The 12147-nt window shown below is 45.8% G+C and overlaps 1 protein-coding gene across 1 annotated transcript; it reads left to right on the forward strand.

Moving 5' to 3' along the window:
- Positions 1 to 525: 525 nt before the first annotated feature.
- Positions 526 to 3560, forward strand: RGS2 (regulator of G protein signaling 2). Its single transcript, XM_027658586.1, has 5 exons — positions 526 to 646; positions 890 to 991; positions 1093 to 1154; positions 2021 to 2187; positions 2571 to 3560. The coding sequence occupies exons 1-5, from the start codon at positions 537 to 539 to the stop codon at positions 2763 to 2765; spliced, it is 636 nt and encodes a 211-aa protein (XP_027514387.1). The 5' UTR covers positions 526 to 536; the 3' UTR covers positions 2766 to 3560.
- Positions 3561 to 12147: the final 8587 nt, after the last annotated feature.

Below are 12147 nucleotides of genomic sequence, written 5' to 3' on the forward strand. Positions count from 1 at the left end.
ATGTTCAAACTTACGGTCACTTCACTTTTTTTTAAAGAAACGTAGCTAACTCCTTCCTTACGCTTTTCCGTGGGCTGGCCATACCCAAAAATCTGAATAACCCTGAAACAAAAACAACAACAAAAAAACCCCCACCTGTATAAATGCAGGGTGCATTTCTGAGTGACGGAAAGGAGGGGACAGCCAGCCCTTTGCTGAAAGCGTTCCGAGAAGACGTTGGCACGGCAAGCTGAGCAAGGAAGAAAAAAAAAAATAAAAGAAGAGAAAGAAAAAGGGGGGAGAGGGGGAAGAGAAGTAAGGAAAAACAAAATAAAGGGGAAAAAAAGACGTGATCCTGGGGGGAGGCGAACTTTCCTATAATGGGAAAAGACATCCAGCCCTACCCCCCTCCCTCGCTCCCCCCGCAGCCCAGCCCGGAGCACCTCCCTCCTGCCTCCCATCCCTCCCTCCGTGCCGCGGGGGCCCCGCCCGCTCCCGCCGGGCTATAAGTGCGGGCGGCGGCGAAGCGGCCGCGGTGGGTGCCGGTGGCGATCGCGATGCAGAGCGCCCTGTTCCTGGCGGTGCAGCACGGCGGGCGCATGGAGCGGGGCGGCCGCCGCCGCAGCGAGGCGGAGGAGGCGGAGAAGGGCAGGATGAAGAGAACGATGTGAGTCCCTTCGCCCGGAGCTCCCTTTCGAACGGGTTCCCGGGCAAACCTGTTGTTTGAGTGGAAGGAGGGGTGGGGGGAAATCGTTTCCTCGCCCTCGGGGTACTGTGGGTGACTCTGGGTACAGAACTGGCAAAACCGTCTGAGGAAAATTACTGCTGCTCTTGGCAGTAAAGGGGCTGGTGCCTAGAGCTCTGAGAGCTGTCATTTTTAACAGGCTTCTCTCCCTCTTCTTTCTTGCAGCATTAAAGATTGGAAAACAAGACTGAGCTATTTCCTGCAGAACTCTTCTAATTCTAATAAAAGGAAATCTAAGAAGGCAGGGAAGCACCGCAACTACTTCAGGTAAGTTACAAGAGAGAAAGTTTGTTCAAATAACTCAAGTGTTCTACAAAAACAGTAAACCTTGGGCAGTGGAGTCTGATATTCTCCCTCTCTTTCTGCAGACCTTCCCCTGAGGAAGCCCAACTGTGGTCAGAAGCCTTTGATGAACTTCTTGCAAATAAATGTAAGTTTGTCTTCAAAAAGTAACATTCAGGAGCAAAGGGATGGTGAAGTTTATATGTCTGTAAGAGATTGCTTCCTTCCATGTCAGCATTGTACATGTTTATGTAAATAGCTTTGATTCTGGTCTTGCAAGTGAAATGCTTGAACAGTTTAAACCCAAAACTCACGAAAGTGTTCTTTAAAAAATTGTAAACTAATAGTAAACCAAAGAATACCTCACTATAGCGGATTTTTTTTTTCTGTAACCCCTGTTAGCTAAAATCAAAAATATCAGCTTGGCTTTGCCAAATGTGAAAAGAGCATTTGTTCCCTGAGCTCACTGCATAACCAAGACAAATGTCTTCCAGTAACATGAGAAGAATTCTGCAACACAGAAGTTCAGTGATCTCAGGGCTTTACTTTAGGTCTACAAGAAGCAGCATTCAACAGCAAAGCAAAAGGTCTAAGAAATAGTACTACTATTTGCTCTTTGAACTTGAGTCATCCTTTCCATTGAAAGAATATTCCAGAGTTCTGCAGCAGTCATATTTACTGCAGTGTAAAGGTTAACATAGGTGGTCTTATCTAGAGTGAAGTGGGGTTTTTACATGTACATAGGCTTTGCCAGAAGGAACATACCAACTAGAAATGGCTTTCATTTTTTGTGTTTACCTAAAAAATGGGTAACTCAAAGTGAAGCCTGCCAAGTTGTTAGAGCTTTAACTTGCTTGCATGCATAAATAGGGACATTTTTTTATTGCCATGATATCCCTGAAAATAACAGACCTACAGCAAAACATTTCCATAGAAACAAATGTGAACAGTGGGTAAATTCAAGCTTCCTGAAGTAGTTAACTGACAATGGCTTTCCCCCCCTCCTTTCCCTAGATGGTCTTGCTGCTTTCCGAGCTTTTCTGAAGTCTGAGTTCTGTGAAGAGAACATCGAGTTCTGGTTGGCCTGTGAGGACTTCAAGAAAACCAAGTCACCCCAGAAGCTAACATCAAAAGCAAAGAAAATCTACAATGACTTCATTGAAAAGGAGGCTCCCAAAGAGGTAAAGAAAACCTGACTAAACTTGTGCTCTATTCTGTGAGTTCTTGCAGCCTTTACTTCTTTGAACTCATTTCAAGATACAGATGTCAAACTGCATTGTACATACCTCAGTGTCAATATCTCTGTCTGAATGCAACTCTCTCCTGAACTGCCTTTTCACCAAGCTGGAAAATGGCACAAGCAGTGTTTCAGAGCACTTCCATTTTAACTAAGACAAGTATCTGAACTACTTTGGGTTTTGCGTAAAAGAAGAATTTTCTTAAAGCTTCGTTAATTTGACCCTGTAGTAACAGGGTCTTGCCTTTTTTACCTCTTCAGAAATTGTGTGTTATACGTACTTGAATTCAGTTCTGAGAAGTAAATGTCCTTCTTTCTCTATTTCAGATAAACATAGACTTCCAAACCAAGAACATGATTGCACAGAATATTCAAGAAGCCACACATACCTGTTTCAGTGCGGCGCAGAAGAGAGTTTACAGCTTAATGGAGAATAACTCATACCCACGGTTTTTGGAGTCTGAGTTCTATCAGGAACTGTGCAAGAAGACACCCATCACCAGAGCAGCCCAGGGGACATGAGCAATGGAGAAGAAGCAGCAGCCTCTTGCTAGTGAGAAAACAAAGCCACAGCTCATGGCAGCATCCTGACCCAAAAGACTGAGACACTGAGCACTCAGTCTGTTTGCCACCGTGCAAGGACAAATACCAACTGTGGTGCAGAGCTGATGGCCAAGAGTGATGCTTGGAGGTGTTCAGGGGTGATGGCAGGAGTGTGCCAGCCAGCTGCTGGCAGTGCCCTTCTCTGCCAGTGCTGCCACGAGAACTGACTCCATGCATCAGACACAACCACACTGTGCAGGAGCCCTTCTGTCACGGCTGAGGAGCAACGCGGCAGGTCCGAACAGAGCTTCCTTCTTCTCAACACAAGCTGCTCTCTGCAGTTGGGCAGTGCTGGGAACTTGAGTAATTGGTTGCCTATTTATCTTTCCTAAACATCAACCAGCGTTGCTGTTGTCAGTCGCTCAGTGTGTTCACACCGGTTCTTCTGTGAACTGCCTCGAGCTGCCACGAGCTGTGCTGGGTTTCTGTGCAACCTGCAGACAGTAACAGCACTGTGCAGCGTGGGGTGAGGAAGGGACATAGCTCAGTTCCCAGAGGAACAGGTTCTGCAACTAAAGTATGCAGGGCTGAGTTGTCTCAGCAGGGCTGCATGGGGCCAGACTGAGGGCAGAACATGGCCAAGGCAAACAGGAGCTGTATAGTATTTATATGTGGATTATGATTGTGTTGAATGCTGCAATGTCATAATTCTGTCTCGAGGACAGCAAGCTTCAGTGAAGTTTTATTGTTTTTAATAAACTATTTTGATACAAAGCTGCTTTTGCTTGATTTGTTTAGCACACACAGATATATACTATCTGGCACTGGACTCTGAAGTACTGAGATTGGGGGACCTGGGGAGATCTTAATAGGACTAATTTTAAAGCAGGTAGTTCTTAATCTATGAAGTGAGTGTTCTGTTTGGTTTTTTTTTTTTTCAACAGAATAAAAATCTTCAGAGCTTGAAAGCTTAGCAGGGGACACATATCACATCCTCTGTCTTAAACACACCTCTGTGAAACCAATGTCTAGGACAGTAGAAGGTACAGGTATGGCTACACAGGATGACAGATAAAATAGAGAGCAGCAAGTATTGCTGGAGGTCACAGGATGCCATTTGGAATGCGGGCACCTATAGTACTGAACTTGCTTTCTGCTTCAGAAAGGACTTAGGAGGACTTTAGTATCAGGCTGCAAAATCTGTGAAGGTTCAGTAGAGGCAGTACTACAATAAAGGCATTTGACTCCCAGCTAGGTTAGTGCTTCTTAGAGGGAAAGTTACTGGTCATCATTATTTCATGCTAACTTTTTGGACAAAATCCAAACCCCAAACTTCCAAAAACAGTCCCTAGTTTATTAGTTTTTTGGCATCTGAACACTAGGTCTGTTCAGGTCCTGGCTCCTTGACTCCAATCCTCAGGTCACAGCTTTAAATTGCTTATTTCACATATATCCACAGCAGTCACTTCTATAAGGGTCCACTTCTCCAAGCACCAAGAAATTATAACGATGGGATTTTCCACTTCAATTACACAGGGAAGGACTGTTCAAAAGCAACTACTTCATGTCTGCATACATACATTGCAGGAATGAGCTTACAAGAAAGACAGAGAGGAATTTTTTACAAGAGCATGTAGTGACAGGACAAGGGGGAATGGATTAAAACTAAGAGAGAATAGGTTTAAATTAGATATTAGGAGGACCCTCTTTGCTGTGAGGGTGATGAGACACTGAAACAGGTTGTCCAGAGAAGCTGTAGATGCCCCATCCCTGGAGGTGTTCAAGCCCAGGCTGGATGGAGCTCCGAGCAACCTGATCTAGTGAAGGGTGTCCCTGCCCATGGCAAGGGGTTGAAACTAGATAATCTTTTAAGGTCTCTTCCAACCCAACCCATTCTATGATTATATGATGATTCTATCTATAGTACATGTATATGTACAGATACACATATGTCTATCTACTATCCTGACTCTATGCATGGAAATAAATTTGGTACATCCTCCACCTTGCTATAGCCCCATTTTTGGGGCTTTTAGAGCTGGCTCTCATTTGCTGATCAGTTAAGTCCACATAAAGGAAGCACAAAAAAACCCCTCAGCCCAATAATTTATTGCAACAGAGGATTTTTTTTACTAACCAGGAAAAACAGATTTGGGCTGATAATTGCTTTCCTAGTATAACAAAATAATCCAAAGAGGAAAATAGCCAGAAGTATACCTATTAATGACTCAGAGCCAGGGCAGGAATAATTCCATGAAGCTTCATTGGCTTCAGTGAAGCTGAACTAATCTGTGCCAATTTGGGATGTGGTAATTAACCACTGCTGGTGTCTGGTTTTAAGGAAAGAAACATTTCTAGTTTCAGCAGGTGCTTGAACTACTTATAGCACAGCATGTATTTCAAGGGGAAATTAGGTGGGGCCGTTAGGCTTGGCATCTTTGCCTGAGGGCTGTCCTTGTGTATTTTTAAAATCTGAATCATGAATATTGAGTCTTAGGAAGGCCATACAGGTAGCTCTGTAGCTTCCACAGGCCATGCCACTGGGGTGGAAAACCAAGCAAGCCATGCTGAGTCGCTGGCACAGTCTGTCTACAGCCTTGGAGAGCCCTGGCTGCAAGGCTAAGCTGTGCAGCAAAACTATTTGGTATCAATGGCAAAAAAAAACCAAAACCAAACAACTTGGTACAATATAATAGATCTGTTCATACAACATTGCTTCCAGTTGCATCTTTTCCATTTTTTTAATCAGAGCCTTGTTTTCCCCAACTCCCAGGAGTAAGCTTCACCAGAAAAAGGGTACTACAGCCACTTTGGGAATGCTGCAACCCAAGAGATTGCTATGAACATTTCCTGGGGAAATAAAGAAAACATGATTGCTTTTAGAGATGCTGGTTCTGTGCTCTGGGCAACCTTATAGCTGCAGTTAAAATTGGTACTCTGGTGTCAGTATCCAATGACAACAAATAATAAACTGCTCATTCCCCCACTGCCCATCCAAACATTCACATACCCTCCAGTCCCACTGGGTGCTCACAGCCAAACACACCACAATGCCAGGGAAAAGACTGGTCTGGGAACAGCAAAAGGAGGGTGCAGGTCAAGGTGTGGGTGCTGCTAAACAGTTGGCCAGAGCACCATCCCTTTTTTAGCTTCCATAAGGTTATAAAACAGCTCCAGGCCTATTTGGGATATAGGCTAGAGCCTCCCAGGCAGGAAAATAAGAAGGGATCTCAGTGGGTAGCTGCAAAGGAGCACAGAACCTGAACAAGTCTGTAAACAAGCTTAGCATAGATAGGAAAACGAAATATTGCAAAGAACTGAGGAGTGACAAGTAGGCATCTGTAGGAAGGCAGCCCAGCACCCTGGTGCAGGCTTCAGCTGCACAGCAAGCCCTGTCTGATCCCAGGCAAGCCAATGCCAGCCTCCTAAAACACCTGATACTGGCACATAAAAATCTGAGTACCCAGAACTGCTGAGAAACACCAGTAAATCTAGAATAAAGGCAACTTTTAACCATCCATACATCATTGTTTTTCAACCACAGTCTCATAATATGTGGTGCTTTTCTTAGCTGCTAGGGGCAAGCAATTACCCTGCTGTTGTATCGCAAAAAAAAACCACCTCTCACCCTTATGATACTGAAGAAAAACTAAAACCTACAACTGGAGCATCTCCAGTAAGTTCCTAAACCACAACTTAATACAAAGACTACACAATCTCTTAAAAAAAAGCAAAAAAAAAAAAATCTAATTTTCTAAGCCAACCACATGATTTTGGGAAACTAGGTCAGGAGTTTCAACTGCCCACATCCGGCAACAGCTTGGGTTTTTGAGGGCTTGTGATGACACTGCAGCATAGGGCAAGCTGAAGGAGAGTCCTCCATACTGTCAAGAGGCAACACGTAAATTAAACTCCTAAAACACAACACCAAAGCAGCTGACCCTCATCAGGTCAAAGACTGGAGAGGGCCTCTGAGAACAGGGCAAGCTAAACAGTGACGATGATTCACCACTGCAGCCAAATGGGAAAGCAATGCCATGCAGTAAACAAAGGGCAACACAGGGCTCTTGCTCCATGTGTTTGTGTATTGTGGCTGAAAGATATGCTGGGGCTATAAATAAAATCAATCTGTTTTTCCACATGAAATTCTAGATCTCCATTTGGAGAAGGGGACACTAATGACAGCTTGAAGTGCTTTATAGGCCCACATGCACATGTGTAGAAGGGTTTCTTGGATGAGACTTCATAATTTGGCAACTTGCATGGAGCTAAAAGTGAACTTCAGAAGTAGTTTCAGGATCTTCATGGATTTTTTATTCCAGATTTGACTTACTGTGATTCAAGGGGGAAAACCTGATAAGAATCTGGGACAGTGTCCCAAATTCAACTTCCTTGGGGTGGCAAAACATTACCAATAGCTTCTCCTTTATCCCACCAGCACGGGAATTTCTGGTGTGCCTACCAGCTCACATGTGCCAGGGGACAGCAGGAGATACGAATGGAACTGGCAGCAAGGCTTCTACATCCACTCAAAGTCCATCCCAAAGACTGGCCAGAAACAGGGCTGGTGACAGACATACCTGTAGTGTAGGTCCTTAATCCATCCTGGAGGAAGAGCTGGATGTAAGGTTGTGCCTACAGCAAGTTCAGAGGAAAGACAGAGGCTGAGCTTAAATGGAGTTCCAGTCAATGTGCAGCAGGTGGGGGGTCAGGTGGGGCTGGTCAGGGCCCATTAGTGGCCTCAGGGTCCTGACACAAATATGAAGAAATCTTTTTCTGAGGGTTCCTGCACTGAGCCATATGAGCCCATCAGCTCACAAACCCAAAGCTGACTATTTTTGAGGAGGTTCTGCAGTCAGGTTTGTGGTGACCACTCTGAGCAATTGACCTCAGACAATTCTGTAGCTGTGCTAATTGGTATTACCCTGAGTGCCCTAACTGGAAAATGAGGGCTGGCCAGCACAGAAGCCCAGGGAAAACAGTCCCACTGTTATTCTACGTAGGAGTTTCATATGTGAGTCCTCTGGCAATCTTTCATTAAAATAATCACTTAGATCAGAGTTTCCAACAGCTACAAAGTACCCATGAGCAGCAATTAAACAATGTTCCATTAAAAATATTAAATATTCCATTCAAGATAATCAAATTGACATAAATTAGTACTTATGTTCCTGAGCCAGTTTTCCCACTTGGGATCTCATGGAATAAGTTGCGTTTCTGCATTACAGATTTAGACTAGAGAGCAGCTCCACAGTTTTTTGGGCGGGAGCCTGACTTTAGGCTTTCAGGGGACATGGTACTAATATGATATTTATAGGGCTCAGAAAGTCGGCCATCCAATATGGAAAAGACATTCAGGAGCAGAGCGAGCTGTTTACTGAGCTTGTGTGTTCTTTCGCTTCTGCGGGTGTCCAAGGGAAATGGAAATAACAGGAGCGTGGCAGGACACAGGCATGGCAGAGGGGCAGCGAGGGTCTGCCCCTGCACCCTCTTGACTTAACTGTTGTTTTTAAAGGCTAGCAGGATTAACTGGTTTGCTGGGACCAGCTGGAGCTGATGGGGCTGCGCCTGGGAGGCGAAGGGGCACTGGGAGAGAGCCGTCCCCACCGTCCCGGGGCCATCACAGCTGTGGCATGTGCAGATGTTGGAGGCTTCCCCCGCTCCCAGCAGGCTTCGTCCTGCGTCATAGAGATTATCTGCCGTGTGTGGCTGCCCTCCCTGGTGCCTCCCCAGCCTGAGTGCGTCTGTTTGCTGAGCTGAGCTGTCTCCTGGCTTGGCTGCGGTTGGTTCCTGCTGTTTGCTTTCCCCGATACCTACTGTGGGCTGGGATCAGGTGCCTGGAGCACGGGGAGGAATGACTACTAGGCAGGACGGGATTCTTCCAGCTGCCTTCGGTGCCATGGGCAGACTGAAATGCCATTTTTGCCACTTGTTCTCCCTGCAGGCTGCTGGGTTTTGGGGCAGGGTTCCTCTGTTTTCAAAAGGACAGGTCAGCAGCAGCCTCTCAAGAAGAAAATGCCTGATAAATACACAACATGAATGGGTCACAATATTTAAGCTACATGTTTAGATACAAAACCTGAGAAGGCTTGAAGAGCATCAGCCCTCTCTTCCAGCCAACCTCTCTTCTCCTTTTCGCTTCCTGCATCCAAGTATTTCTTCCCCACAGTCTAAGATATTATAATTGCAAAGTATTGTCTTGAAGCTGTTTGACTCTAAGGAACTATGAGAGCCCACAATTTTTATGAAGTGTGGTGTTCTGAAACACAAACACACTTGTAAACAATTTCTGCTTATGTTTATTTCCTTAGAAAACAAAAAAATATAATGGCATAAATCCCACTACACTCTGGAACAAGCAGCCTTTGCACACTGAAAGGTCTCTTGGTGTGCTCGTGCCCTGTAACTTCTGGAGGAGGTACTTACACTTCACATAAGAATTTCAGCAAATCTCTTTTTGCTTTTTTTCTCAAGGTTGCTGACTGTGGGAGAACCTCCTGAAAGTGGCTTCTACCTGCTTTCCCTTTTCATTGCTGGAATTGGAAGAAATAATTTTCTTAATCAACTCTACTGGCCACCATAAAACAGTTATTCTCTTTCAGTAATTTCCTTCCTGTGAGAAAACCAAATTTTTATCAAGGCAACAAACTAATGACAATGTCTAGTATTGAAGGGAGCAGCAAGCAGCAACTATATGAGCTGTACCCCACACCCCAGCTAATGCACCTCTCCTGCAGCATGCCTGTAGTATTTAACCTGGAGCAATTATTCCCTAAAGCCTAGTTGAGCAAAGTCTGGTTTTTTACAGTGTTTGAGCGAGGTGTTGGACCTGGTGTCAAATAACCCCAGTACACCATTGAACTCCTGCCCTCTGCAGAGCTAAGGGTTTGCAGAGGGAGAACCAGATCAGAGAAACGTAATCATTGCCCAGCTGGCTGCCAATGCATCCAGGGATAACTACAGCCCTTCTCCAGCCTCCTCTGAACAAGGGGCTGGACAGCCCCCAGCAGGTTCATCCCCACTGCCTCACTCTGTGATAGAGATGGGGAAACCAAATCACTGATTGTTCATTAAGTGACACATAAAAGAGGCACAGCAATGTAGTAGGAAATATTAAATAGAGATCCTCAGCTTTGTGCAGGGCAATTATAGCAATTTAGAGCATCCAGAAGGTCTCAGCTAAGGCAGTGTAACTGAAACAGCAAAGCAGCGACTATGCCTATAATCAGGTTGCAATAGCCAGCTCCCAAAAGTAGCACCTAGAAACCTCAGAGGATGGTGAGCCTCTCTGGAACAGCCCTGCAGCAGTGACCGGTCTGTTTTTAGAACAGGAGTATGACTCCAGCCCAGCAGCTTAGCATAATTACAGGAGTACTGGGATTGAAGAGAAGCACTCTTGGCACGGGAAGTGGCTTCCCTAGGGAAGACAGAGCATTCCCACCAGGCCAGCCACGTGGCTGGTAGCATGGTCAAAACAGGACGTTGTAGAGGATGGCTGGCCACTAGCGAGGGGGACAGACCTGCCAAGCATTTGCTTCAGCCCTGTGAATCACCTTCAAGCAAAGGTTTTAGTGGCAGCTTCAGGATGGGAGAGTCATCTCAGTTTTCACATGAGCAGGTGGAATCAGTGTGGACTTGCAGAGGAGTCTGTGAGGAACACATTTTCCACTAGGAAGTAGTAAGTGACTAACAATGATGGCAGTCACTAACAAGGCAACAAGTTAGGAAATAATGCCTAAAGACAGCAGCAGCTCCTCTGAGTAAGCGCAGGCTGGTGAAGCATCTCCCACAGCTGCCTAAGTGGAAGGCTGGGCTTGGGCAGGTGCTGCTGGTGACAACCGGAGGACCAGGAATTGGTGCCACCAGAAACAAACATGTACGAGGAGACCAAAATACTGTTTACATGCAAAGAACATATCAGCTGCAGGGTTTGTATGGTTTCAGTGCCACGGACAATAGAGTTGTGTGGGTGAACTGTCACTAAGGAAGTGTGGGTGTAGCTGATAGCAGATTGCCAGCAGATAGGAAATATTCCTCCCTTCAGATCAAAAGGAGGTGGCAGGAGCATCACTGCTTGCACTCCTCAAGGATAGAAATAATGCAGCTGCTTTGCTGCTTTACTGACAACAAAGCATAACTTGTGCCTGTGGGACTTAATACGGCCCAAATTACTTTTTCCTGGAACAAGCCACTTGTGGAACTGACATAACCACAAATGAATACACAGGGTTATTTTAATAGCAGTTTACCAAAACCAGCCACATTTGGGCGTCTTTTTTTAAATCTCAACACATTGTTAATGTGAGTATCAAAGGACCTTGAATGACATCACCAGCTGGGTGACAGCTGTTTGGTCACATCCTTCCCAGTGCCACCACACTGAGTGACTGACAGGGCACAGGATATGGCCTTTGCTGGGACAGCATCACCACTCAATGAGCTTTCCATTGGTTGTTGCTAGCTGCATGGATTCAGGAAAGTTTGCTCAGACAAAGGATATGGATTTCGTGTTACACTTTGGTCTGACGTACCAACAGCAGCTGCTTTACCAGGAAGCAGGACACTCACGCTCCCCCGCTCCCTCCCCTCCCTGGTCCCTGCACGTCCCTCTCTGCCCTCGCATCTGATTTAGCAGCTGTGCAGCTGCTGTGAAGCTGGATGAGCAAGCTGGTTGGGCAGGAAATTGTTCTTTTTTTGGTGGGCTTGTTTCCCATGGGATCAGATCACTGACCCAACTTACCCTGCAGACACTCAGATGAGGGTGATGGGTAAGAGAGGAACACACTGGGGAGGGCCCATGGCCTGAGCTACAGGAAGGCGTGGCTGGCTGACGTCAGGGTTCACGTCCCTTGTCACTGTTTTGTCATACTCTCCCCTTTGCACTCCACCTCCACCTTCCTTTGGTGCATCAACCAGCCTCTTTACAAGGAATGCCATTTGTCTGGAAACGGCACTGTTGATTTTCAGCCCCTCCTTCCTTGATAACCCAGCCAGACTGGTCACAGAGCAGCACATCAGGAGACATTTACAGACTGTGGGAGCAACTGAAATGGTAGATATCACCAGCAAAGCTGTGAATATGGTGATGCCCAAACACAGAAGGGGCAGCTTGGGTCAGTCATTAGGAAAGAGAAGGGCTGGTTGGCTGGTTTCACGTTACAGATCACCTGAGTACCTACTGACGCTTAACAGACTTGTTGGGAGGTACAAGGTTCAATTATGGCCTGGAAATAATTTCAGTACATTGGTAATGTGACCTGATCTGAGTCATTGGCATAATGCAAATGGGCAGAAGAGTCAATGGACAAAGCTGCTCAGCACCCTCCTATTCCAAAAGCAGCTTACCTAGTTTCCAAACAGA

This window comes from Corapipo altera, unplaced genomic scaffold (assembly GCF_003945725.1).
Source record: "Corapipo altera isolate COAL_440 unplaced genomic scaffold, ASM394572v1 79, whole genome shotgun sequence".
Taxonomy (NCBI): Eukaryota; Metazoa; Chordata; class Aves; order Passeriformes; family Pipridae; genus Corapipo; species Corapipo altera.

Coding starts and splice junctions, on each gene's coding strand:
- RGS2 (XM_027658586.1), top strand. CDS start 537: ATGCAGAGCGCCCTGTTCCTGGCGGTGCAGCACGGCGGGCGCATGGAG. Junction 647..889: donor GGCAGGATGAAGAGAACGAT/GTGAGTCCCTTC, acceptor TCTTTCTTGCAG/CATTAAAGATTGGAAAACAA. Junction 1,155..2,020: donor TGAACTTCTTGCAAATAAAT/GTAAGTTTGTCT, acceptor TCCTTTCCCTAG/ATGGTCTTGCTGCTTTCCGA.